At 42.9% G+C, this 25,551-nt stretch overlaps 1 protein-coding gene across 2 annotated transcripts in view; it reads left to right on the top strand.

Moving 5' to 3' along the window:
• The window catches only part of RAD50 (RAD50 double strand break repair protein), a 463,790-nt gene that overhangs the window by 226,369 nt on the left and 211,870 nt on the right, over window positions 1-25,551 (top strand). For both annotated transcript variants that reach the window (XM_073620674.1, XM_073620673.1), the window contains exon 15: window positions 13,548-13,737. In XM_073620674.1, the coding sequence (XP_073476775.1) occupies window positions 13,548-13,737 (190 nt within the window). The remainder of the gene's footprint in view (window positions 1-13,547; window positions 13,738-25,551) is intronic.

Below are 25,551 nucleotides of genomic sequence, written 5' to 3'. Positions count from 1 at the left end.
AAATTCAATTCAGCTCCCACGGACACGACGTACCGATCGCTGCGAGCCCCCGCGGCGAGAATGGGAGGAGAACATGTGACATGATACAGTCCATTCATCATTTCACTATACAGCAGGGGAGAAGCATTTAATGACTGGGGTAGTACCACCGGATTGGCGTATGGCCAATGTTGTTCATATATTTAACCATTTCCCGCCTGGCCTATTATAATATTACAGTTGGGTGGGTGCTTTCTCATTCTGGGTGGACATCATATAAAAGTTTTCAGTTTGTCGTTCAACTGAGTTGTACAGTTTATAGGTCACATTAAAGGTGGAAAAAGTTCTGAAATTTTTTATCTTTGTCTCATTTTCTTTACATCACAGAAACCTGATATTGTAACAGGGGTGCGTAGACTTTTTTATATTCACTGTATATTTATATTTATCATATGCTGACACTGCACTGCTCTGGTGACAGCATGTAAAAAAAAAAAAAAAATTATACACATTTTTCTCAAAGCTTCTTCCAGGAAATCCCATGAGACCTAGGGCTCAACCCACCAGAACAGGTAACACGTTAACCCCCACCAGATAAAAGGAAGGTCCTCCAGGCTCCATGTTAGTATTAGTGTTTCCTCCAGATGGGGGGGTAACATGTTTCCTGGAACCCGGTTTCCCTAGGTCTCGTGAGTGATGCTCCTGTTTCTGTTATCGAGAGATTTCTTTCCTTCTCCTCAGTCCCAGAGTGGCACCTCCACCGGAGGAGTAGGGGGTTGCTGCTGTCTTCTGTTCTCGGTGCCTGGGGACCACTGCGGATGTCTGTAGCCTCAGTTCAGCGCGGGCCAGAGCGGCATGCTTCCCCGCTGACAGCCTGGCTGTTTGTGCAGGGGAAAGCAGTGAGAGCCGTGAGCGCGTGGAGGGGCAGAGCCGCAAGCTCGCCCACAGGAAGTGCCAGCTGACTCAGCAGCATCTTGTCAGAAGATTCTTACTTCAGTTAGGGATGAGTTAACTTCAACGAATTAGCTCTTTTAAGTCCCTAATTGCTAAGATACAGGTCTCCTCACAGGGTTCATCCCTAGATTCCGCAGAGTCGGTTAGAATGACAGCTAGGACCTCAGCCTTGGTCAATTCGGCCAGAAGAAGCCTCTGGCTTAAAACCTGGTCAGGTGACTCTGCTCCTAAGTTGCGTCTATGGGGTCTTTCCTTAATAGGCGACCATCTTTTTGGCCCTGGTTTGCAAGAGGCACTAGAGTGCCCGACTGACAAGAAAAAGACCTTTCCCGAAAACAAGAAAAAGCTGACAGCCAGAAAAATTTTTGTGGCCAAAGCAGGCAGCGGGGTCCAAGGGAAAAGGACAACAGGCCCAAAAAAACATTGGACAGGGCACAAAGGCTGAGGTAAGGGGGGACCCGCCAAGCCAGAATGACTCTTGGCTCCCGGTGGGAGGAAGATTGAAGGCCTTCCTCCTGCAGTGGGCAGCAATCACCAAGTCCATTCATCCTGGACCTAGTGACCAATGGGCACAGGCTGGAATTCTCTTCCCAGCCGCCAGAGAGATTGTTGTCACCATCCCTCCACGAGATAAAAGCGATGGCTCTGGGCCTCCAGATTGGAGACTTATTAGATCAGTAAGTCCTGATCCAGTCCCTCGGTCGGATCAGGGCAAAGGCTTTTATTTCCATATCTTTGTCATAAAGAAGCCTTTGGGAAAGTATCGTCTTATCCTGAACCTCAAGTCTCTAAACCGCTCGATCAGGTACAAGCATTTTCACATGGAAACTGTGTTTTCAATCAAAAATCTGCTTTACCCGAACTGCTTCATGGCTACACTGGATTTGAGGCATGCCTATTTGAATATCTGGGATACAAAATTTGTTCAGTAAATCAGAAGATTTTCCTTCCGCAGGAAAAAGTCTCAAAGATGATTCAGACGATTTCAGCCTTGCAGACCAATAACTGGAACTCTCTCACTCAGAGAAATCTCAAGAGATATCAAGGCTTAAGAGGAGTACGGGACGTGATTTAATATTGGCGTCTTGAATTATATTTGTTACGAGCCTAATGTTGTCTGTAATTTGCCTGCCTGGGATAAAACCTGATTGGTATGGGGAAATCAGAGATGGGATTATCGTTGCCAATCTATTTGCTAATAGTCTGCTAAAGATCTTAAGGTCATTATTAATAACTGAGATTGGTCTGTAATATTGGGGCAATGTGTGATCCTTATTTGGTTTTGGGATTAAAGACATATTCGCTAAGAGCATCTCTTCTGGGAAATGGTCTCCTTTTTTTTTTTTTTTTAAACATTTTATTTTATTGAAAAGTAAAAAATATTTGCTTACAAAGCAACAGCAAAGAACAATTGCTTGTCAGATATGTTACAATAGTAGGTAGACATTTTAAGCACAAGATGGAATTACATTAATTTTTGTGCAATTATCATCAGTATGCCATTACTTATGAAATATAGTCTAAGGAACCAAATTGAAAGTTAACTGAGTTTCCTCAATCTGTATGTTAGTTATGGTGTAAACATTTGAACCCATATCATATCCCAAGAAGGGGTAATTACCTCCTCTTAGTAACTAAACAACATACATTGCAGTAAACTACAGAGTACAATTGGTTTATCATCTTATGTAAACATCACCTTCTTCTTAATATTAACTGTTATAAAAATAGAGAGGGGAGGAGAAAAGAAAAAAAAAAAAAAAAATATAAGAGGGGGGGGGGTGAAGTGTGGATGGGAGGTAAAGAGGAGTCAGACCAGACTTTGTGCCAGGATTGTAGTGAAATCTTGCGAGTACTTAAAGGTGAACCAAGGTTGCCAGGTTCTATGAAATCGTTCAATGTGGCCCCTGTCCTGCGCTAGCATGTCCTCCATCTCGCAAATATCGCCAACTTTATTCAGCCATTCTGCTGTGGAAGGAACTTTCACTGAATTCCAATATAGCGGGATCAAAGATTTAGCCGCGTTTAGAAGGTGCTTAGTCAGAGAGTGCTTGTACCGCTTGAATGAAAAGTTCGTTACGTGTAAAAGGCAGCAAGCAGCCGTGAGATTTATTCTTGTTTCGGTGATTTTTTTAATCAAATTTTTTATTGTAGACCAGAAATTTGCGATAGGAGGACAGTGCCACCATATATGTGCCAATGTGCCCAACTCACCCTGACACCTCCAACATAATTCTGACCTCTGAGAGTTCCATTTATGCAATTTGTCTGGTGTGTTGTACCAATGCATTAGTAGTTTATAGCTCGTCTCTTGTGATTTAGTGTTTATAGAACCTTTGTGAGCGAAAATACAAGCATACCTCCATTGTTCATCCGAGATGTCCTCTCCAAGCTCCTCTGACCACCTCCTCCTGTGACCGCCATCATCAAAGCTCTTGGGGTGTTGCAACCAAGCATATGCAAATGAAATGGCTCTGTTTAGAGGAGTCTTACTATGGCAGACCGACTCCAGATCCGTGAGAGGTCTAATGAATTCCCCTCTTTGACTATGGTTGGTTAGATAGCTTCTTAATTGAAAATAAGACCATTGCCTTAGATGTGATAGGATTTTTTCCACCTTCAATACCGTCCAATCTTTAAATCTGTCATCCGTAAAACAGTCACCCGTCAGTAATGGAGATGCGTCCTGAGTTATGGGTTTGAACAATTTGTTTCCGAGTCCAGGGACAAAATCTGGGTTATCTGTTAGTGGAGTCAGTGGGCTTACGTCAGAAGTAATACAATGGCGATTGGTGAGTGAGTGTATAATCTCTAGCGTGACGCCAGTTATAGGGTGTTTGCGGACATTCAGCGGGTATCTAACCCAGGGGATCCATGGGTAGTATTGTAACGTAAGGGCGTTCAACTCTCCCTCCAGGGGTACCCAGTCCTTCATGTGGCCATGGCAATGCCAATCTATCACTCTGGCTAAATGTGAAGCGTAATAGTAATGTTTAAAGTTAGGGAGGTTAATCCCCCCTAAATCTTTGGGTCTTGTCAACCAGGGTAACCTAATCCTAGGTTTTTTTTGGTTCCACAGGAATCTCAGAATTATAGAGTTTAATGCACGAAAAAAGGTATGAGGGATTCTAACTGGTATGGTGCGCATTAGGTATAGAAACCTGGGTAGAATAATCATTTTTATAATAGCAGCCCGCCCAAACCAAGATAGAAAATCTAAGTGCCAGTCTTTAAGATTTTTTTCACAGCTCTTCAGGAGTGGTGGAAAATTCTTTTCAAACGTGTTCTGGAGTCGAGGAGTAAGCCAGACTCCTAAATATTTAAGTGTATTGGGGACCCACCTAAACTGTGAATTGGCGGTGGTTAGGCGGAGCAGATTATCTGGTAGCGTAATGTTGAGGGCTTCAGATTTAGAGTAATTTATTTTTAAATTTGAAATATAACTGTATGTACTAAATTCTTTAAGTAAGTTAGGTATGGAGACAGTGGGGTTCGTGAGAAAAAATAAAAGGTCATCCGCATAAGCTGCCACTTTGAACTCCCTGTCCCCAATCCGGAATCCAGCTATTGCGGTATTTTGTTTAATCGTTCTTATGAATGGTTCCAGGGTTAGTATGAATAGCAGGGGTGACAGCGGGCACCCCTGTCTAGTCCCATTCGTAATGTGTACAGGTTTAGAGAGGGTACCATTAATCTTTAATTGTGCTTTAGGGTTTTGGTATAAAGCTGATATCCAGGAGAGCATGTGCGTACCCAGTCCCACATGTTGGCACACTGCCTTCATGAAGTCCCACGCTACTCTATCGAAGGCCTTCTCCGCATCCGTGGACAGGAGAAGGCCCTCGATATCCCTCGCTTTTGCTGCATGTATAAGAAGGAGCGCTTTAGTGACATTATCTTTTGCGTCTCTTCCAGGGACGAAACCCACCTGATCCAAATCAATCAGCTCTGGCAATAGTGGGCTCAGTCTCGTAGCGAGTATTTTGGCGAATAGCTTAACATCCAGGTTTAGCAGGGAAATGGGTCTATAACTTGGGCATTCTAATGGGTCTTTTCCTGGTTTCGGTATCACTGTAATGTGGGCCGAGAGAAAATCTGGGGTCACCTCTCTAGGCGAGGACAGAGAGTTCAAAGCAGCCGCCAGGGGATTCTTAAGGATGCTCAAGAAGGTTTTATAATAAATGGCTGAATAACCGTCCGGTCCTGGGCTCTTGCTATTTTTTAAATGTTTAATGGCCTGTGTAATTTCTAGTGGTGTGATTGGGTCCTCTAGTAGGACGGCGTCTGACTCCTGAAGAGCTGGGAGACCGCTCCTGAGTATGTAGTCTTTTATGATTTGGATTCTATCGTCAGTCATGTTTTGTTCCCTGTGTTGTGGTGGAAGATTATAAAGTTTTGTGTAATATTTCTGAAAATGATCGGCAATTGCTTCTGTTGTTATGTCAATTTTACCTTGTGTCCCTCTGATGCCGGGAATGTTATTAGAGGTTGTGTGTTCCCTTATCGCTCTTGCTAAAAGTTTTCCTGTTTTATTTCCTGCCTCGTAGTATAGTTTCTTTCTAAAGAATAGAGTTCTTTTAGCTCTAGAATCCAATATTTGTTGAAGAGTCTTTCTAGCTTCTAGTAGTTGTGTGGCTGTGGTTGTAGATAGAGACTGTTTATGCAAGGTCTCTAGGGTGTTGATTTGTGTGATCAATTTTTTAATAGTAAGTTCTTTTTCTCTTTTACGTTTGGATCCCATTCTTATCAACTCACCCCTAATCGTACATTTGTGGGCCTCCCAAATCATAAGAGGGTCTGCGTCTGGGGTATTGTTTAAGTTGAAAAACTCAGTCAGTGTGGAAGTTAGAGTGGGGAGAAACGACGGGTCCGTCAGGAGTGATGCATTTAATCTCCATGTCGGTTGTTTCTGTGGAGGATTTAATAAATCCAGCGACAGAGAAATAGGTGCATGGTCAGAAATCGTTTGGTTTCCTATGTGTGCACCCTCCACTAACTGAAGATCTCTCTGTGAAATAAATAGGTAGTCTAGTCTCGCATATCTAGCATGTGGGATAGAAAAAAAGGTAAAATCTCTATCCTCAGGATGGAGAAAGCGCCATGTATCAACCAACTGTAAGGATTGGAGCATTGCCTTTAGTTTTTTGAGAATTCTGTAGGTGATACATGTTTTCCCGTTGGACGTGTCTGCTAGAGGGTTAAGTGGGACATTAAAATCCCCTCCGAGGATCAGGCAGCCGGAGGCAAATCCCTGCAGCTCCTTTACCATTCGTTGGCAAAACGTGACATGGGCCTTATTCGGGAAATACACGTTCGCCAGAGTTACTGGGGTGCCTCCTAGAGATCCCTTTAAAAAAATAAACCTACCTTCGGGGTCAGAGAGTTGTTCAGTTAGTTCAAAAGGTGTGTTTTTGCTTAATAAAATTGATACTCCCTTGGATCTGGAATCGTTATTTGTAGCATGGAATGCCCTTGTAAAGTGGGAATTCGTAAGTTTAGGGACACGATGCGTCCTAAAATGAGTTTCCTGCAAGTAAACAATTTGCGGCTTACCTTTTTGGAGTTCCCTTAGAAGGGAAGTACGTTTCTCAGGGACATTCAGTCCTCTTACGTTGTGTGAGATGATCAGAGGATTTTTCCCTAGCGATGAGTAGGCCATGGCGGCAGGTCAGGAGGAGGTGGCTTCGAGGACAATCTGCAAGGAGACAGCTACAAAAACCTGGTTTAAACACTTTGTTATTATCACAGACTCTCAATCTCAGTCCCAGTTGGTATGGGTCCGAGTAAGATAGAACAAAAGGTTGAGCACCAGAACAAACAAAAAAAAAAAAAAAAAAAAAAGGGGAGAGAGAAAGATAAACGATAAGTAAATAAGGAAAGGGAAGAGAAGATTGAAGGAGCAAATAAAGTACTGGGGGGTCCCTCACCAGGGCGCGCTTTGTCGCCCCAGAGGGGGAGCCCACTGGATATGATAGTGACCCCCGAGACCTGCAGACAGGTCACTGGATCACTTTGTGGGGGAAGAGGGAGTCGTCAACGACCAAACGGGGGCACACCAACTAAATTAGTAAATGTGTAAAATTAGATTTGAGAGAGAACTCTATTGAGTCACACACAGCCTTAAGAAAATTAGCTGAAAAAAAAAGCAATAAAACTGAACCATCGTACACCCAACCCAGGTATCAGTCAAAAATTCGGGGTGAGGTGGTGGGATATCTTATAAGGCTAGGGCTGAGACCTAACATAAAATTCAAAACTAAAGCTAAAGTTCTTTAAGGACTTGTAGAAAGAGACCAAATGGTGCACTAATGGTATCATCGTCCTCTTTGTAAGAACCATGTTTCTGCCCTGTGAGAACAGCTGAACTTCAATTGTGACTTAAGATGAACATGTGGAATAAGAGTAGCTGTGAAACTGTGGGGCCTCACATTCGTGCCAAGGGTCTTGAGATTCAAGGGTAGGTGAACAAATTGGGTCTGCTCAAAGCAGATGTAAACGAGAGTTATCAAGAAGTATCTGTAAAGCACCCGTGAACAACATAACTGTGCAAACTTTAGTAAACACTGACAACAGATTGGGATATAGGCGTCACTTCATTCATCCTCCTGGAATCTGGCTTCCTCTGCTGATCTTCTCGGGGTTCCCATTTTGGAGTTTCCAGGTCTGCTGTATTTGGATTTCTTGGACAGTCTCTTGTCAGGTGTAGAGAGAGGTGAGCTCGGTGGGCTTCTTTCAATAGGTGTCCGGAGAAAATCAGCATACCACTCTGGTAGGTCGATCTGATCCAAATCTAGAGCGCGGCAGAACTCTGGGAGGTCAGCGGGGGTGCGTAGGGTGTGTTGGTGGCCATTGTAGGAGACCAGTAGAGCAAAAGGGAATCGCCAAGAGTATCTGAGATCTTTTTCCCTTATTTTCTCCAGCAGAGGGCGCAAGGCGCGTCTGTTTTGTAAAGTGATCTGGGACAAGTCTTGAAATAGCATGATCGTTGCTCCATTGAAGACAATTCTCTCATTTCTCCTTGCTTTCCTCATTATTTCGTCTTTTAACACAAAACTTTGTAGGCAGCATATTATATCCCTTGGAGGGGCTGTGTCTGGACCTTTCGGTCTGAGGGCTCTATGAGCTCTGACAAAGTCAATCTCTGTGTCCTCAGGTCTCTCTAATAAACTGTTAAACACCCTTTGCAGTGCTGGGGCTATTTGGGCCTGTTCCACTGATTCAGGTATCCCTCTCACCCTGACATTGCACCTTCTGCCTCGGTTGTCGAGGTCTTCGATATGTCTGTTCATGTTTATTAGGTGCTGGGATTGTGTCAGTGAGGCCTTTTCAAGTCTGCCTATAGCCTTATCCCTGTGTCTTCCCGCGGCCTCTGCCGCCGCCATCTTCTCATTAATAACCAGCATGCTGGTCTTAAGGTCCGTGATGGCAGCAGAGAAAGTGGCTTTGATGTCAGCCGCTATCAGGGACATATCAGCGAACGTTAAGGGGTGATCCGGTCTGTGCTTACCCCTGCCTGAATCCTCCGGAGCCGACTGGGAGTCCTCGCTGTACTCCTCCTCGTTGTGCGCCGGCGCCATCTTGGATCTCGTTTTGCTGTCGGTGAGCTGTTTAGCTTTAAAGATGTCCGGAATCGTAGAAGCCGAGTGAGGCACCGATCCACGTCTCGGGCGGGATTTAGGTGTGTAGTGTAGCTTCTTACCCGGCATCTGGTGGCTCTGGGTCGGGTATTTAGGTTGCGGATGGCTGTGTGTGCTGCGGAGCTCAGTTAGTGTGCGACCATCCTCGCCGCGCGCCAAGCCACGCCCCCCTGGTCTCCTTTTAGTATCTTATTAAATAATTTGGTAAGGGTATGGATTAATAGTTGGTGAAATTGTTTATAATAAAAAGAAGAAAATCCGTCAGGACCAGGTGCAGAACCTTTTTCAAGGGATTTAACAATTTGGAGGATTTCTTCGTCTGTGCATGGGGCATTTAAAAGGTCAGTTTGTAAGGAGGTTAATGAGGGGAAAGGAATATTGTCCAGCCATGATAATGCGGAAGGTGGGATTGATGAAGAAGGTTTAGAAAGGAGCTCTGAATAAAAGTTGGAAAAAATTGATAGGATGTCTTGCGGATGAGGGATTAATTGGTGTTATTTTTAAGTTTGTATACATGAGTGGGTTTAATAGATTGATTTAATTTACGGGCAAACATTTTTCTGCTTTAAAAGTAAGGATGGAGTCTAATTCATTGCGTTTTTGAGAAATCATGTTAAAGATATCTGGGTCATGCGAGTTTGTGTGTACCCTATATAATTTATGGAGATCCATTGTGAGAGAGTGAATTTTTGCCCATTTTTCTTTATTAGCTTGAGCTGCCATCTTGATAAGTCGTCCTCTCAAGACTGCCTTGTGGGCTACTAAGAGTAGTGGGGGATATATCTGGTGTATTGTTTAATGTAAAATAATCTTTAATGGCAGAAGCTATTTCCTGTTGACGAGTGGGTTCAGTTAATAATGACTCGTTGAGTCTCCAAGAGTAAGGAGTTGATGAAAGACCGATTAAAATGTGTGTTTAGTGTAGTAATCTGATGGTCTGACCAAGTGCAAGGAAGAATTGAAGCTTCACGGGAGTCAGCCAGGATTATGGGAGTACACAAAATATAGTCCAAGCGCGAATAGGAATCATGTGGGTGTGAGTAAAAAGTATATTCACGCGCTCCAATATTCAATGCTCTCCACGAATCTATAAGTTGTAAATCATTTGTGTTTAGAAGTTGTTTTAGATAATGTTTTTGAGTTTAGGTTGCTTCTGCTATGGTCTAGATTTGGTTGGGCCACTGAATTAAAATCTCCACAAAGTATGATATGTGGAGAGTGATAGCGTTGGAGAGTGTTAAAGAATTGTGTAAAGAATGTGGTTTGTGTATCCAATGGTGCATAGACATTAGCTATAGTTGCTGTCTTGATCTTTGTATACCTGCTGAACTTCAAGTGGGAGAGATTGGTGAATAAAAATGTCTACTCCTTTTGTTTTGGAGGATGATGAAGTATAGAAGGATTGATTATAAGCTTTATGAAAAAAATTTGGATGATTGTCCTTCATAAAGTGTGTCTCCTGCAAGAGGATAATTTTTGCGTTTCATTTTTTGTATTGTAAAAAGGCTTTTTTTTTTCTTTTATTAGGGGAGTTAAATCCTTGTACATTGTGTGAAATAATTTTAATAGTCATGGTGGTAGGTTTTTTTTGGGGGGATTCTGGCAGGAAGTGATATTGTATGCTGAAAAAAGTTGTAAACTATATTAAAGGTACTACCTTGGATTAACAATTCTGAGGCTGAACAGGTGCACCTGACGTTGGTGAGAAAAGCGTCTCTCTTAATACTGTTAATGAAAATAAAGAATCTAAGAGCTGTACCATATCTCTTTTTACATGTAGAAATAACTATATCTCTGCAAAACAATGTAAAGTGTACCTTATAACTATTATAAGAATAGAAAATGGGATTGGAAAAGACAAAAGTTTCCAACCGACTGAGAAAACATGTGAGACCACCCTGTCTCAAACTCAGTCTAATCACATCTTGAATCAAAAAATTGGTAATGAAAAAAATAAAAATAGTAATAAAAAAAAATAACATGTAGAAAGTTGGTGGAAAAGATGTAACTTGGTACAATTGAATAACTTGTAGTTTCTCCATTGTGGTGTAGAATGGGTAATGACTGAGAGGGGGTGATTCATGTCGACATGTGGGCAAACAGCCACGATTAATAGATGTTAAAATAATAATTGTGCAAAAAATTAAAAAAGACATAAAAGACAAAAAACTTGTCTTAAAGAACTGTTATAACTTATACAACTTAACTGGTGTAATTTTTAGAAAGAAACAGTAGTTTGCACCTGGAAAAATAACAATATTTGGACTAATAGCTGCTAATATAGGAGTATTAATATCCAGTATATGTACATATTCAGGGAAGATTATATTATCTTGTTGATTTGAGGAATACCCGTAATACCATACATGGACACAAGATAGCAGCGTTGCAGTTTCTATAGGTGCTGTTGTGAAAGCAAGATAGAGGTGAGTGAAATATACTCACAGTTCCAGTTTAAGGCTGAAGGTGTCAGCGTTGAAATCCTTTTGGGATAATGACAACATCTTTAGTTGCTATAGGAGGAAGAGGTAATTCTGCATATAAGATCAGTTAGATTCCGCCTGAAATAATAAAGTAAAAATAACATGTGGAACAAGAAAACAAGAACATCAACTTTTAAAATAAAGAATGAGAAGCCAATAAGAGAACCAAGAGGGACTCATATATCAAGGGTAAGTGTCCTTTACCAAAGGTTCATTCTGAAAGTATTTGAAAAAAGTGATCTTGTGCATTTAAATCTATTCACACATAGTGAAAAATATCATATACGATGACAATAAGTATCACATAAATAAAATAAAGAACATATAGTAGATAATCATACAAAATCTGGAGTAATAAGATGATTGCAAAATCAAAAGATTAAGTGTTCCAAATAGGTGCAATTAAGATGCAAGTTTGTGAGGTATATAGAAAAATGGCTCTGTCTTGCCTTTCCAGAATAGTAAGGTGACTCAGTGTGGGAATAAACAGATTGGCCAAAGTTCATACAGATCTTCATATGGAGTAATTTCACAATAACTTTAGGCTCTCAGAACTCTCACCTTAATAATGATGGAAATGGGCATGATGGTATAATATCTGTTAATTACGTCACTGTGTTCTCCCGACCGTTCTCTACTTATCCTGGCTTTATTCCATTCCTCTCCACCAGTAATACGGCTAACCGCCTGATAGAAGATATACCTCCAAGGCACAACGGCCCGGTGGGGGAGAGAGGAAGAGAAAACAGAGGGGCTCCGATAGTGTAGTACGTTAATTAATAAAATAGTATTTTATTGGGGGGTTTCAGGGTGGTCTCTTACATTATAAAGTTTAAAAACAAGCGAGTACAGCTAAACAGCGTTTAGAGCGCCTCCTTACTAGACTTCCGGTTACGTCTGTTCTCCGCCACACTCTACGCGTTACGTCACCGCTCGTGACTTCATCTGGGGCCTTATTGGAGCGGTGACGTAACGCGTAAGGAGTGGCGGAGCACAGACGTAACCGGAAGTCTAGTAAAGAGGCGCTCTAAACGTCGTTTAGCTGTACTCGCTTGTCCGGAAGTAGGTAATGAAGCAACCCTGATTAGTTCAATTCTTTTGCATCTCATACTAGAAAATAATTCTGATTGGTTTTTCTCTTCAGTAATCACTAACCTGGAACAAGCATGCAAACAGTGACGAGACACTGGGATGCACATCACTTGTGGTCAGTGTTTTAAAGCCTAGGTTTACCTAAAACAAACAAAACAAAAAAAATCAGCACAAGGTTCATTATTCACCTTTAGTGAAATATGTCCCTTGCGCTGCTGTGTCCTTCTTACGCTGAAATCTTTCTCCTCTGATGACTGGAATTCGCTCCATCGGTGGTCCTGTTGACACACTTCTGCCTGACATTCTTTGACTGAAAAATTCAAAGAGCCAGGTGGATAATTGTCGACCGAATAGCACCTGCAGCCAATCGGATGCATGCACTGTTGGGGTATTTTGACAGCCAGCAACGTCAGCTGTCAGAATGCAAGTGCCAAAGCAAAAGGTTTGTCAATCTGCGCTGTTAATCTATGGCCAGCTTAATACTCAGATATGCAAGTGCACTTGTAACAGTTGTAAAAAGTTAGCTGTGAAGTCGTAGGGCTGCATTCACACTAAACAGTTTCCTGAATGTGCGCAAAATTGTGCTGTGCATATGTGCGCTTTTTCACATTGTCTCGCCACATGCATAGGGGAGTCTATTCATTGAGTTGAAATTAATGGATTGCTCTACTTTTGATAAACCTCAAAGTAGCTCATGCACCTTTTTGAGCTTCAAGCTTTGCACGTATTTAACCACACGTTTTGCATTGTAGTATTTTTTTATTGTTTTTTATTAACGTGAAGAACTTTCATCTGTTTTGCCACGTTTAAAATGGTTTTACCAGTGAAGCATGCCTATTTTGTATGTTAGTAATTTGTTACCTGGTTTACAGATCTGGCTTCTCCTCTTCCACCTATCATGTCTCACTGTTGGTCTGTTGCCTTGATGCTTGGGGGTTGATTTACTAAAACTGGAGAATGCTAAATCTGGTGCAGCTCTGCATAGAAACCAATATACTTCCAGGTTTTATTGTCAAAGCTTAACCAAACAAGCTGAAGTTAGAATGTAGAGCTGCACCAGATTCTGAGTGAACCAGTTTTAGTAAATCTGCCCCATAGTGTCACTGACTGGTAGTGAGGTGGGGGAAGTGGTAGAGGGCAGGCCTTGAGCTCATCTTCAGGATCTGTATAGATGTCTGCATAACTGAGCACTGTAGACTCACATAGATATTTGTAGGCACATCAGTGCGCCCACTAACATTATTAGTGACAATTCATTAGGTTTAGTCTGGACACAGGTTTGCTTTAATGTTGGGATTTTTGGGGCCTTAAAAGGTTTGCCATTTAGCATACAATATATCAAGTGTTGTATATTAGGAAGAAAGTAGATTTAAAATATATGAAATATTTTTTCGCTCTTTAGGCAAATGCTGATTGATCTTAAGGAAAAAGAAATCCCTGAACTAAGAAACCAGTTGGTGGCAATAAACCGGGAAATACAGCGTTTAAAGAATGATGTAGAAGAGCAAGAAACTCTGATAGCAACTTTTATGTCTGAGGAAGACAGTGCAAAGGCCTGTCTACAGGACATATCCCTAATGGAGAGGTATCAGGTAAGTGGCAGAGTTTTGGCCTCTGTTTAATAAAGCACTAAGCACTGTCTAATGTTTAATAACCTGTCAATCAACCTTCATTTTTTCTTATTCTGAAAGTGAAACCTTAATATTTTCAGTAACTATCAAGTATTGTTGTATATAAGTATTTTTAAATCCGACAGTCAATGTTTTTATGTCTTTGTGTTATGCTGAATGTGTAACACGATTCATTTGTTTGGAATAGCATCCCAATGCATTGTAGTGCACCACAACATACAGTAACACATTGCCCTCTGGTTTTTATTTTTTAAATTTTTCTTGAGCTGCCTTGGAACAAAAGGTCTGTTTTTTTTTGGTCCGCTCTGGTGTCTTGAAAACCTTTCAAAAGTGATAGACTGGCTTAACAACACATTGCACTGGAGCAGACCGGTATGAATGGGCTTTAACCACTTCAGCCCTGGACCATTTCGCAGCTCGATGACCGGAGGACTTTTTACAATTTGGCACTGCGCTGCTTTAACTGGTAATTGCGCGGTCATGCAATGTTGTATCCAAACAAATTTTTGTCCTCTTGTTCACACAAATAGAGCTTTCTTTTGATGGTATTTGATTGCCTCTGCAATTTTTATTTTTTGTGATAAAAATGGAAAAAGTCAGAAAATTTAAAAAAAAATGATATTTTCTAATTTTTGTTATAAGAAAAATCCAATAACTCAATTTTAGTCATACATTTAGGCCAAAATGTATTCAGCCACATGTCTTTGGTAAAAAAAATGTCAATAAGCTTATATTTATTGGATTGCCCAAAAGTTATAGCGTCTACAAACTAGGGTACATTTACTGGAATTTACGCAGCTTTTAGTTTATGACTGCCTATCTCATTTCTTGAGGTGCTAAAATGGCAGGGCAGTACAAACCCCCCCCCCCCCCCAAATGACCCCATTTTGGAAAGTATTATTTTATTTTTTGTCCCAAGTGATTGAATAATGACAACAACAAAAAAAAATTTACAAAAAGTTGTCACTAAATGATATATTGCTCACACATGCCATGGTTATATGTGGAATTGCACCCCAAAATACATTTTGCTGCTTCTCCTGAGTACGGGGATACCACACGTGTGGAACTTTTTGGGAGCCTAGCCGCGTACGGGGCCCCGAAAACCAATCACCGCCTTCAGGATTTCTAAGGGTGTAAATTTTTGATTTCACTCCACTACCTATCACAGTTTTGAAGGCCATAAAATGCCAAGATGGCACAACCCCCCCCCAAATACCCCATTTTGGAAAGTAGACACCCCAAGCTATTTGCTGAGAGTCATGGTGAGTGTTTTGCAGCTCTCATTTGTTTTTGAAAATGAAGAAAGAAAAGAAAAATGTATTTTTTTTTTCTTTTTTAAATTTTCAAAACTTTGTGACAAAAAGCGAGATGTGCAAAATACTCACCATACCTCTGAGCAAATAGCTTGGGGTGTCTACTTTCCAAAATGGGGTCATTTGGGGGGGGGGGGGGCGGTGTTGTGCCATCTGGGCATTCCATGGCCTCCGAAACTGCGATAGGCAGTAAGGAGTGAAATCAAAAATTTACACCCTTAGAAAGCCTGAAGGCGGCGCTTGGTTTTCAGGGTCCCGTACACGGCTAGGCTCCCAAAAAGTCTCACACATGTGGTATCCCCGAACTCAGGAGAAGCAACAGAATGTAATTTGGGTGTAATTTCACATATGCCCATGGCATGTTTGAGCAATATATCATTTAGTGACAACTTTGTGCAAAAAAAAAACTTGTGTCAAAATATAAAATATTCCATGGACTCGACATGCCTCTCAGCAAATAGCTTGTGGTGTCTACTTTCCAAAATGGGGTCATTTGGGGGGGGTTTGAACTGTCCTGGCATTTTATGCACAACATTTAGAAGCTTATGTCACACATCACCCACTCTTCTAATCACTTGAAGACAAAGCCCTTTCTGACACTTTTTGTTTACATGAAATTTTTTTTTTTTGCAAGAAACTTACTTTGAACCCCCAAACATTATATATATTTTTTTTAAAGCAAAGGCCCTACAGATTAAAATGGTGGGTGTTTTCATTTTTTTTTTTTCTCACAGTATTTGCGCAGCAATTTTTCAAACACATTTTATTTGGAAAAAACACACTTTTTTAAATTTTAATGCACTAAAACACACTATATTGCCCAAATGTTTGATGTGTCTCACATCAGACCCAATAATGACCAACTGAGAAATGCATCCCTGCTTAGTATCCCTATAAATTTATGGCAGCTTATGGGGTGGCGCAGACAGGGGCAAGGCGCAGACATCATGGCTCTGTCCTGAGTGGCTCTGTCCTGAGTGGCTCTGTCCTGAGTGGCTCTGTCCTGAGTGGCTCTGTCCTGAGTGGCTCTGTCCTGAGTGGCTCTGTCCTGAGTGATGCGCAGTTTCACCGACGCAGTTTAACGAAAGCAGGATAACTAAAGCTGGATGAACAAGAACTCTGCTCCACTCTGCAAGACGACAAGCAAACCAGCTTTTGACATTTATTTTATATTAAGTTAGTTTCCCACTCTCTATCCACTAACATGCTCCTTATTCCCTTCCTTCTCACATTGGTCTCTTCTATCCTCAAATTATCTTTACTCTACCCCTCCTCTCTTCCCTACAGCATGCACATATCACCCTCACTCCTACCCTCTCCCTACTATGGCACCCATCATCTCCTGCATTTGCTGCACCCACATGCTGACATAAACACCAGGGCCACTAGACACGTGCGCTCATGCACATCCCACTCCCACCTTGCCTTCCTCGCCCTCCTCCTTCTCCTAGTCTCAGGTGACATTTCTCCTAATCCTGGTCCGCCATTTTCCAAATGCAAGCCACATATCCAATACCCCTCCCCCTCTGGCAACCACCGCAATCCACTCAGTTTAATTTCTATCCCCCTGCTTCCTCAAAGCAGCTCACCAATCTCATGCGTCCTTTGGAACGCCCGCTCCATCTGTAACAAGCTAACATCTGTACATGACCTCTTCATCTCTCATGGCTTTAACATACTCGCCATAACAGAAACCTGGCTTCAAAATTTTGACTTAGCTTCTCCTGCTGCCCTCTTCCATGGTGGTCTCCATTGGACTCACTCCCCCAGACCCAACAGACAGAAAGGAGGAGGAGTTGGCTTCCTTCTATCCCCACAAAGCACCTTCCAAGTCCTTCCTGTTCCACCCTCTCTATCCCTCTCCTCTTTCGAGATGCACTGTATTCGTCTGTTTTCTCCCATTTCTCTGAGGATTGCAGCAATTTATCGGCCTCCAGGACCGGTATCGCGCTTTCTTGATGACTTTGCTGCCTGGCTACCCTACTTTCTCTCCTCTAAAATACCCACCATTATTCTTGGTGACGTCAACATTCCTGTCAATGTTAACAGCCCAACTACAGCTAAACTTCTCGACTTAACCTCATCTTTTGACCTAACCCAATGGACACATACTTCCACTCACTCCAATGGTAATACCCTTGACCTTGTATTCTCCCATCTCTGCAACCCTGGCAACCTCACCAACACCCCTTTTCCTCTCTCTGATCACAACCTCATTACTTTCACTGTATCCTTGCCTCCAACCACCCATCCCTCCAAGCAGCAAACAATTACTTGTAGAAACCTTCGCCACTTTAACCCTTCTTTTCTCTATTCTGCTACTGACCACCTATATGACATAATCTCTCCCCTGTTCTGTCCTGACCTGGCCACCCCTGTTTACAACACGCAGAATCAGGCCCCGACCGTTACAACCCTGGCAAACTGACAACTATAGAAATCTCAAGAGACATTGCCGTGCTCTTGAACGACTGTGGCGTAAAACCAAATGCCTGCAAGACTTCACCCTATATAAATCTGCCCTTCCAAAATACAATTCATGCCTCCATGCTGCCAAACAAGCCTACTTTGTCTCTCTTATTAATTCCTTGTCATCCAGTCCCCGTCGGCTCTTCTCAACCTTTAACTCTCTGCTTCGTCCCCCACCCCCTCTACCCACTAACTCACTCACTGCCCAAGAGATTGCCAATCACTTCAAAGACAAGATCGATGCAATTCGACGTATCTCCACTGTGCGTACGTCTTCCCCACCCAACATACCTTGCCTAGCAGCACATTCAACACTCTCCTCTTTTGAATTGGCTACTACTGAAGAGGTTACAAAACTTTTCTCGGATGCCCACCTAACCAATTGTCCCTTGGATCCTGTTCCCTCAAAACTACTACAGTCACCCTCTTCTTCTATCCTATGCTCCCTCACCCACAACTTTAATCTCTCCCTCTCTAGTGGCATCTTCCCCTCCCCTCTAAAACATGCGCAGATCACTCTCATTCTTAAAAAGCCCTCACTGTGCCATACCAACCTGAACAACTTAAGACCCATCTCATTGCTCCCATTCACCTCTAAACTTCTAGAACGCTTAGTCTACAACCGTCTCAGCTCCTACCTCAGTGAAAATAACCTTCTTGACCCCTTACAGTCTGGCTTTCGCTCGCAGCACTCCACGGAAACTGCCTTACTAAAACTCACTAACGATTTACTAACTGCTAAAACCAACAGCCAGTACTCCATACTCCTACTACTTGACCTCTCTGTGGCCTTTGATACTGTTGACCACCCGCTCCTTCTCAATAAACTACATTCCCTTGGCCTCCGAGATTCTGCTCTATCCTGGTTCTCTGCCTATTTATCACAGGGCTCCTTCAGTGCCACCTACAACTCTGTCTTCTCCTCTCCATTGCCCCTTTCTGTGGGGGTCCCCCAAGGCTCTGTTCTTGGACCCCTTCTCTTCACTATCTACACCTCCTCTCTTGGTCACTTAATAACCGCCCACGGCTTCCAATACCACTTATACGCTGATGACACCCAAATCTATCTGTCTACTCCTCACCTCACTCCTTCAGTCTCCTCTCGCATTACTAACTTACTAACTGACATATCAGCATGGATGTCGCACCACTTCCTTCTCTCTAAAGCTGAGCTATTAATATTCACCCCCCCCCCCCGCCCGTGCCCCCCTCCATGACTTTTCCATCAAAATCAACAATGCATCCATCAGTCCCTCCCCTCACGCCAGGGTACTAGGTGTAATCCTAGACTCTGACTTGTCATTTCAGTCTCAAATCCAATCGTTGTCAAAAGTTTGTAGAATCCACCTCCGTAACATCTCTAAAATTCGCCCCTTTTTAACAAATGAAACCACCAAGCTCCTCATTCACTCCCTCGTTATCTCTCGCCTTGACTATTGCAACTCCCTTCTCATTGGCCTACCTCTCCATAGGCTATCCCCTCTTCAGTCTATCATGAATGCTGCTGCCAGACTTATCCACCTTACCAACCGCTCAGTGTCTGCCAACCCTCTACTCCAATCCCTACACTGGCTCCTAATCACCCAGCGAATTAAATTCAAAATACTAACCACAACATACAAAGCCATTCACAACTCTGCCCCGAGCTACATCATCAATCTTGTCTCCAAATATCACCCAAATCGACCTCTGCGCTCTTCTCAAGACCTCCTGCTTTCAAGCTCTCTCATCTCCTCCTCCCATGCTCTTCTCCAGGATTTCTCCATCCTCTGGAACTCGCTACCTCTATCTATCCGGCTATCTGCTACTCTTGCTACCTTCAGGCGATCCCTGAAAAAGAAAGAATATCATGTCTCCAACTAATCTCCTACCAATTCCAACAGCTCATTCCCCACAGTTACAACCTTTTGTACCACCTGCCCCACCCTATTAGATTGTAAGCTCTTCTGAGCAGGGCTCTCTTAATCCTCTTGTATTTTTTTGTATTATAACTGTATTGTCTCCCTATATATTGTAAAGCGCTGCGTAAACTGTTGGCACTATATAAATCCTGTATAATAATAATAATAATGAAATAAAAAATGATCTTAGGCCAAGTACATGGATACCAAACATGACATGCTTTAAAATTGCGCACAAACGTGCAGCGGCGACAAACTACATACATTTTTAAAAGCCTTTACAGGTTACCATTTTAGATTTACAGAGGAGGTCTACTGCTAAAAATACTGCCCTTGATCTGACCTTTGTGGTGATACCTCACATGCATGGTGCAATTGCTGTTTACATGTCATTTTATATGATGCCAGACCGACGCTTGCGTTCGCCTTTGCGCGAGAGCAGGGGGGGAGAGGGGTGCTTTTTTTTTTTTTTAATCATTTATTTTGCTTTTTTATTTTATTTTTAAACTGTTCCTTTCATTTTTTTTTTTAATCATTTTTATTATCTCTGGGAATGTAAATATCCCCTATTTAGTAGTAGTGACAGGTACTCTTTTTTGAAAAATCTATTAGACCCTAGATCTCTCCTCTGCCCTCAAAGCATCTGACCACACCAAGATCGGGGTGATAAAATGCTTTCCCAATGGCGCTGTTTATATCCGCCAAAATCTAAGTCATAAAATGCTCATTGCTTCTGGTTGATTAGGCCATAGAGATGATTGAAGCCATTCTGGTCTCTGATCAGCTCTATGGTCAGCTGGCAGAACCACCGGCTGCATTCTCAGGTTCCCTGTTGGGACAGGATAGCCAGAGAAAACCATGGAAGACAGTGGGGGGGGGGGGGGGGGGCGACATTCCCTCCCACTGCTTGTAAAAGCAATCTGGAGGCTAATTAGCTGCTAGGATTGCTTTTACATGAAAGCTGACTGCTGGCTGAAAAGAATGATACCAAGATGATACCTAAAGCCGCAGGCATCATTCTGGTATAACCTTGTTGGGCATATATTGTAAACTTTTTTTTTCCATGCAGCCTGTGGGCCGAACGAAAAAAAGATTGATCGGTGGGTATGCCCACCATTAGAATACCTCCCTTCATCCACCCACTTCTAATGATGGCCATACATACACTATTTTGTTTTTAACTGTGGTGGTGAAATTACTTCCTACAGCGCTGGAGTCATGGCTTTATGTATCGTGAGAGCAAACGCTGTTGCTGTCAAGATAAATCAGTGCTGCAGCACTTACATTACATTACAGTATAACATGCTGCAAAGCAAATACAAAAAAAATAGTAAAAAATAAAACATTTTTTAACGCAACCTGTGCCTAAAATATATAAATGTCGAAGCCTGGGGGCATCCGCCCCAAAAGTTAGGAGCAAATCGCTCCTCCACCCCTGCTGCCCCATGCTTCGGCATATATGCTCTTTTTTTTTTACCTGAGGTGCTGACTCGGTTAAATTGATGATAGGGAACTCCTATCCTCATATTGATTAGTGGTTCCAAATTAATAATAACTACTGCAGTAGGGAACAGACACAAAAGATACGCTCAGGATCTTTCAAAATTACTGTTCTGCTTTATTATGACGCAATTGAAGGTTTTTATGCACATAATTACGTAGGTATCACATTAATATTACAATTGTAGGTTTATCGTAACAAGGGGCGTTACATAGGCAGGCTTATTCTAATCAGGACTCGAAAGAATGTAAACATGTACTGAAAACATTATTAGTGCCGTGTGCACAGTGAGGGCAGTGTGCAATACATACAAAATACAATACAATTATATACAGAACTTACAAATTTCCATTACAGTGGTGAAATCGCCTCCGACAGCACTGGAGTCATGGCTTCAATGTATCGTGGGAGCAAACACTGTTGCTGTCAAGATAAATAAATCTGCGCTGTAGCTGAATGGCGTACCTGAAAACAAAAAAATGGTTAACAATAAAGCACAGTAAAACATTGCAGAATAGAATACAGTAAAAAAGAGCAGAACGAGAGAGAGAGAACAATAAAATGACAACTATTTTTGTTTTTGTTTTTTTGTTTATTTTACACTTTTATTTGTAACTGTTAACGGTTCGGTTCCAGGTTCGGGTCTCTCAAAATGCGATGCCATCTGTACCCTACGCTAATACTCAACTAGTGTATGGTAGTGTTCAAAACATTAACCAATGCAAAGACCAGGATTGTCAGGACAGGAGGGACACAAATAGCAGGTATCACGCCTATATCCGCCCTTTCTACAGACACAACATTTTCTTTGGGGGGCTCTTTGGGTAGGTGTACTCGGGAGGACATACAGAAAATGCCTCTCATGCAGCCGGCTTACTGCATTTGGATTGAGAAGGTGAGGTGGAGCACCGTCTGGAAACAGAAGGGCTCTGACGATCTCTTCCTGCAATTTAAGGAAGGATCCAGTCCGTCCTGAAGCTCTGTATAGCACATGAGCGTTCAGCAAAGCCAAATTAAATAAGTATACACACACTTTCTTGTACCAGCGTCTGGCCTTATGGGCAATTGGGTACGGCGCCAACAACTGGTCCTTGAGGTCCACCCCTCCCATGTTAAGGTTGTATTCGTGGACACAGAGAGGGTTTATCCACAACACCAATCGCCTTAGGAATTTGGACCGTCGTGTCTGCATGAAGGGAGGAAAGAACGAAAACATTCTTATTATCCCTCCACTTCACACTGAGCAAATTATTACACTTCAAGCAGGCTCTCTCCCCCAGCCTAAGATGGGAATCTGCAAGCCTCTGGGGTAAGCCCTGGCGATTAGGTTGCACGGTGCCACATGTGCCAATTTGATGATCAAACAAGTGACTGAAAAGTGGCACGCTCGTGTAATAATTGTCCACATACAAATGGTACCTCTTTCCAAATAAGGGTGACACCAAGTCCCACACAGTCTTGCCAGCGCTCCCTATGTAGTCTGGGCAGTTCTCCAGCTCTATGCGACTATCTCTTCCCTCGTAAACCATAAAACTACATGTATAGCCTGTGGCCCTGTCACAGAGCTTATACATCTTGACCCCGTATCTGGCACGCTTGCTGGGAAGATACTGTTTAAAAGACAAGCGGCCAGAAAACTTAATCAGGGACTCATCTATGCAGACAACTTGATGGGGAGTAAACAAGTCTGCAAAACGTTGGTTGAAGTGGTTTATGAGGGGCCGAATTTTGTAGAGCCGATCGTATCCAGGGTCTCCACGAGGACGACAGAGTTCATTGTTGTTGAAGTGCATGAACCACAAGATCTGCTTGTATCGTGCCCTGGCCATGGAAGCAGAGAACACGGGCATATGGTGAATTGGGTCAGTGGACCAAGATGACCGCAACTCACTCTTTTTTTTAGTTATGCCCATGAGGAGGGATAGGCCCAGAAAGGTCTTAAATTCAGAAACCGTAATTGGTTTCCAATCTCTGGCAAGGGAGTACTGGGGATTAGCGGCGATGTATTGACCAGCATACAAATTGCTTTGGTCCACAATAGATCTATAGAGATCTTCGGTGAAAAACAGCAAATAAAAATCAAGTGACGTAAAATCAACTGTTCCCCCTGAATGCTGGGTTGGCCAGTGAATGGGGGAAGTACGGGTGCTGCAGAAGTGGTGGGCTCCCAATTCGGATTGGCGAATTCTGCAGGAAGGACTATGGGCACGACGGCCTGTCTTTTTCTTCTTGGTGGCAGCAGGACATTACTTGTGCTTGCCACCTCACCAGCTTGAACTGCACTTATGGGACTCGCCACGTCACCACGTGTTACTGCAGTGCTCGTTTGACTATGACCAGGATGTACTAGGCCGCTGGTGCTTGCCAGTTCACCTAAAGGAATAGCGGCGCTAGTACTTCTCTGCTCCATACGAGAGCCCTGTGGTTCTTGCACCTCAACAGCAGAAGAAGATTGGGGTCTGGTACGCCTGACCTTGGCAGGGACCACAACTCCGTCGTCAGAGATATCTGTCATGGAGTCGCTGTCGTCTACAGGATCGTATTCTGAGCCTGAATCTGACTTCCTCTTCACCATCTGTCATGCTCAGAAACATGTAGGCCTCTTTACTAGTGTACTTTCGATTTGCCATTTTGGGCTCTAAATTTACTAGTACACTTGTGAGACTCACAGGTAAAAAAAAAGCTCCTAGGCTGTCAGCAACTGTATCAAAACTCTACCAAAAAAAACTGTTAGCGATCGTAGGGATCAGGCCTGACTCTGCGAACACTGCAGTTATGTGTTTAGTGTTTTGTAAGTGACAGTGATCGATCGATACTGCACTTGGGTGGGCTGGGCGAAGGGGCAAAATGCAGGTGCTAGCAGGTATCTGGGCTGATCCCACTAACACTGCGTTTTTGGGAACCCTAAGCTGCTGGGGACGCTAGTATAGATCAGATATCGATCCATTCAGATATATCACTAAGGGAGGTGTATGCTGTGTGCGTGGGTGTTTGCGGTACTGGCACTAATCTGACACTGCCTGGGGCGACGCAGACCCTAACTGACCCTAAAACCTAACTGATATCACCCGCCGGGCGATCAGGGGGTTAAACCTTTTAACTAAACAGCGTCACCCATAACACTTATACGGTGATCACTGGTGAAAGGGTTAACTAGGGGGCAATCGGGGGTTAAAACCTTTATTAGGTAGTATATGGGGGTACTTTAAAAAGCTGACAGTAAACCTAAATACTTACCTGGCTAACTAGCGTCACCTGTGACACTAATACGGCGATCAGAAAAAAGATCACTTAGTGACACTGGCGACAGGGGATGAAAGGGTTAACTGGGGGGTAATCAAGTGGTTAAACCTTTTATTAGGGGGGGTTAGGGGGGTAACCTAGACCTAAAGGGGCCTACCACTAACTGCCCTAACACTTTTTACAGTCACAAATGACACAAAATGCAGTGATCAGTAAAAAAATAAACTCTGCAATCGGTGACACTGTGACTGGGGGTGCAGGGGGTGATCGGGGGGGGGGGGGGGGTTTATGTACCTACCTGTGCTGGTGTTGGTGCAGACTCACATTGATGTCTTCTCTCCTCGGGCGCTGGAACTTAAAGGCTGCATGAGGAGAGATGACTGTTTACATTACAGAAGCAGAGGAAGCTTCTTATTCGTCAGGAGCGATCGCGAGGGGGTGGCCATGAATTGGTGGCCTCCCCCTCAGCACGAATCGCTCCTGGAACGCAACCGACCGCCGCAGGCACCGGGGGACGTTTGGGCCCCTGGCCTGCTGGGAGGCAGGGATGTACAGGTACACCCGTTTGCCTGCCCATGCCATTCTGACGACGTACATTGTCGTGCAGTGGTCGGCAACTGGTTAATGAGCAACTTTTCCTTGCAATATATGAAGCCAGTTAGTAGCTGCTCGTATTGTCTAGCACGGGGGTTGGAAACCTGTCGATTGCAGTCATCTCACAGTTAGATTGCGACCTGACATACCTTCGGCTCCTGACTGCACCTGCCACTTGTCAGATCAGAGCGGTGATCTACAACAGACGAGCCAAGTTTGAAGATGCATGGCAGTGCACAAGGATCACTGTTTCAAATGTTTTAATAAAAATCTATTAAAAGTCAAAATGCAAAGTGAGGTTATATAGGAGGACACATAGGGGCCTTGTCCTTCAAAGCTTTGTTAGCGTCCAATCACATACAGGTTCGAGTATATAAACCAGGGCCCTTTGAATACCAATTGTGTGTCCTGTACTTGGCTCTGTAAGATTTCATCCATACTGTAAGATGTGGAATTTACAGGTAAGTCAAAATTCCTTTTATTTACTGCTGATCCAGGAAATGTAAATAATGTCAGTTTTTATAGAAGTAGTGTACAACATCTAATTATATCACCATGTCACTGAGATATTTAAATATGCCCAAAAAAGTGACACTTTAGTGATTTTTTCTTTTGCATTCACCTTTAGAAAGTGCTAGATGCCTTTATTGTTTCTGATCAAAATGCTGACTCGGTCAGTCTTCTTCCGGTGCCTTTTTAAATAGTTAACTGGTGTATCTTTACTATCTGAGGCATGTACTCACTCTAAGGG

This window comes from Aquarana catesbeiana, linkage group LG03, assembly GCF_042186555.1.
Source record: "Aquarana catesbeiana isolate 2022-GZ linkage group LG03, ASM4218655v1, whole genome shotgun sequence".
Lineage (NCBI taxonomy): Eukaryota > Metazoa > Chordata > Amphibia > Anura > Ranidae > Aquarana > Aquarana catesbeiana.
Note: the sequence above shows the minus strand (reverse complement) of the source record. Positions and strands in the feature narration are given on the sequence as shown.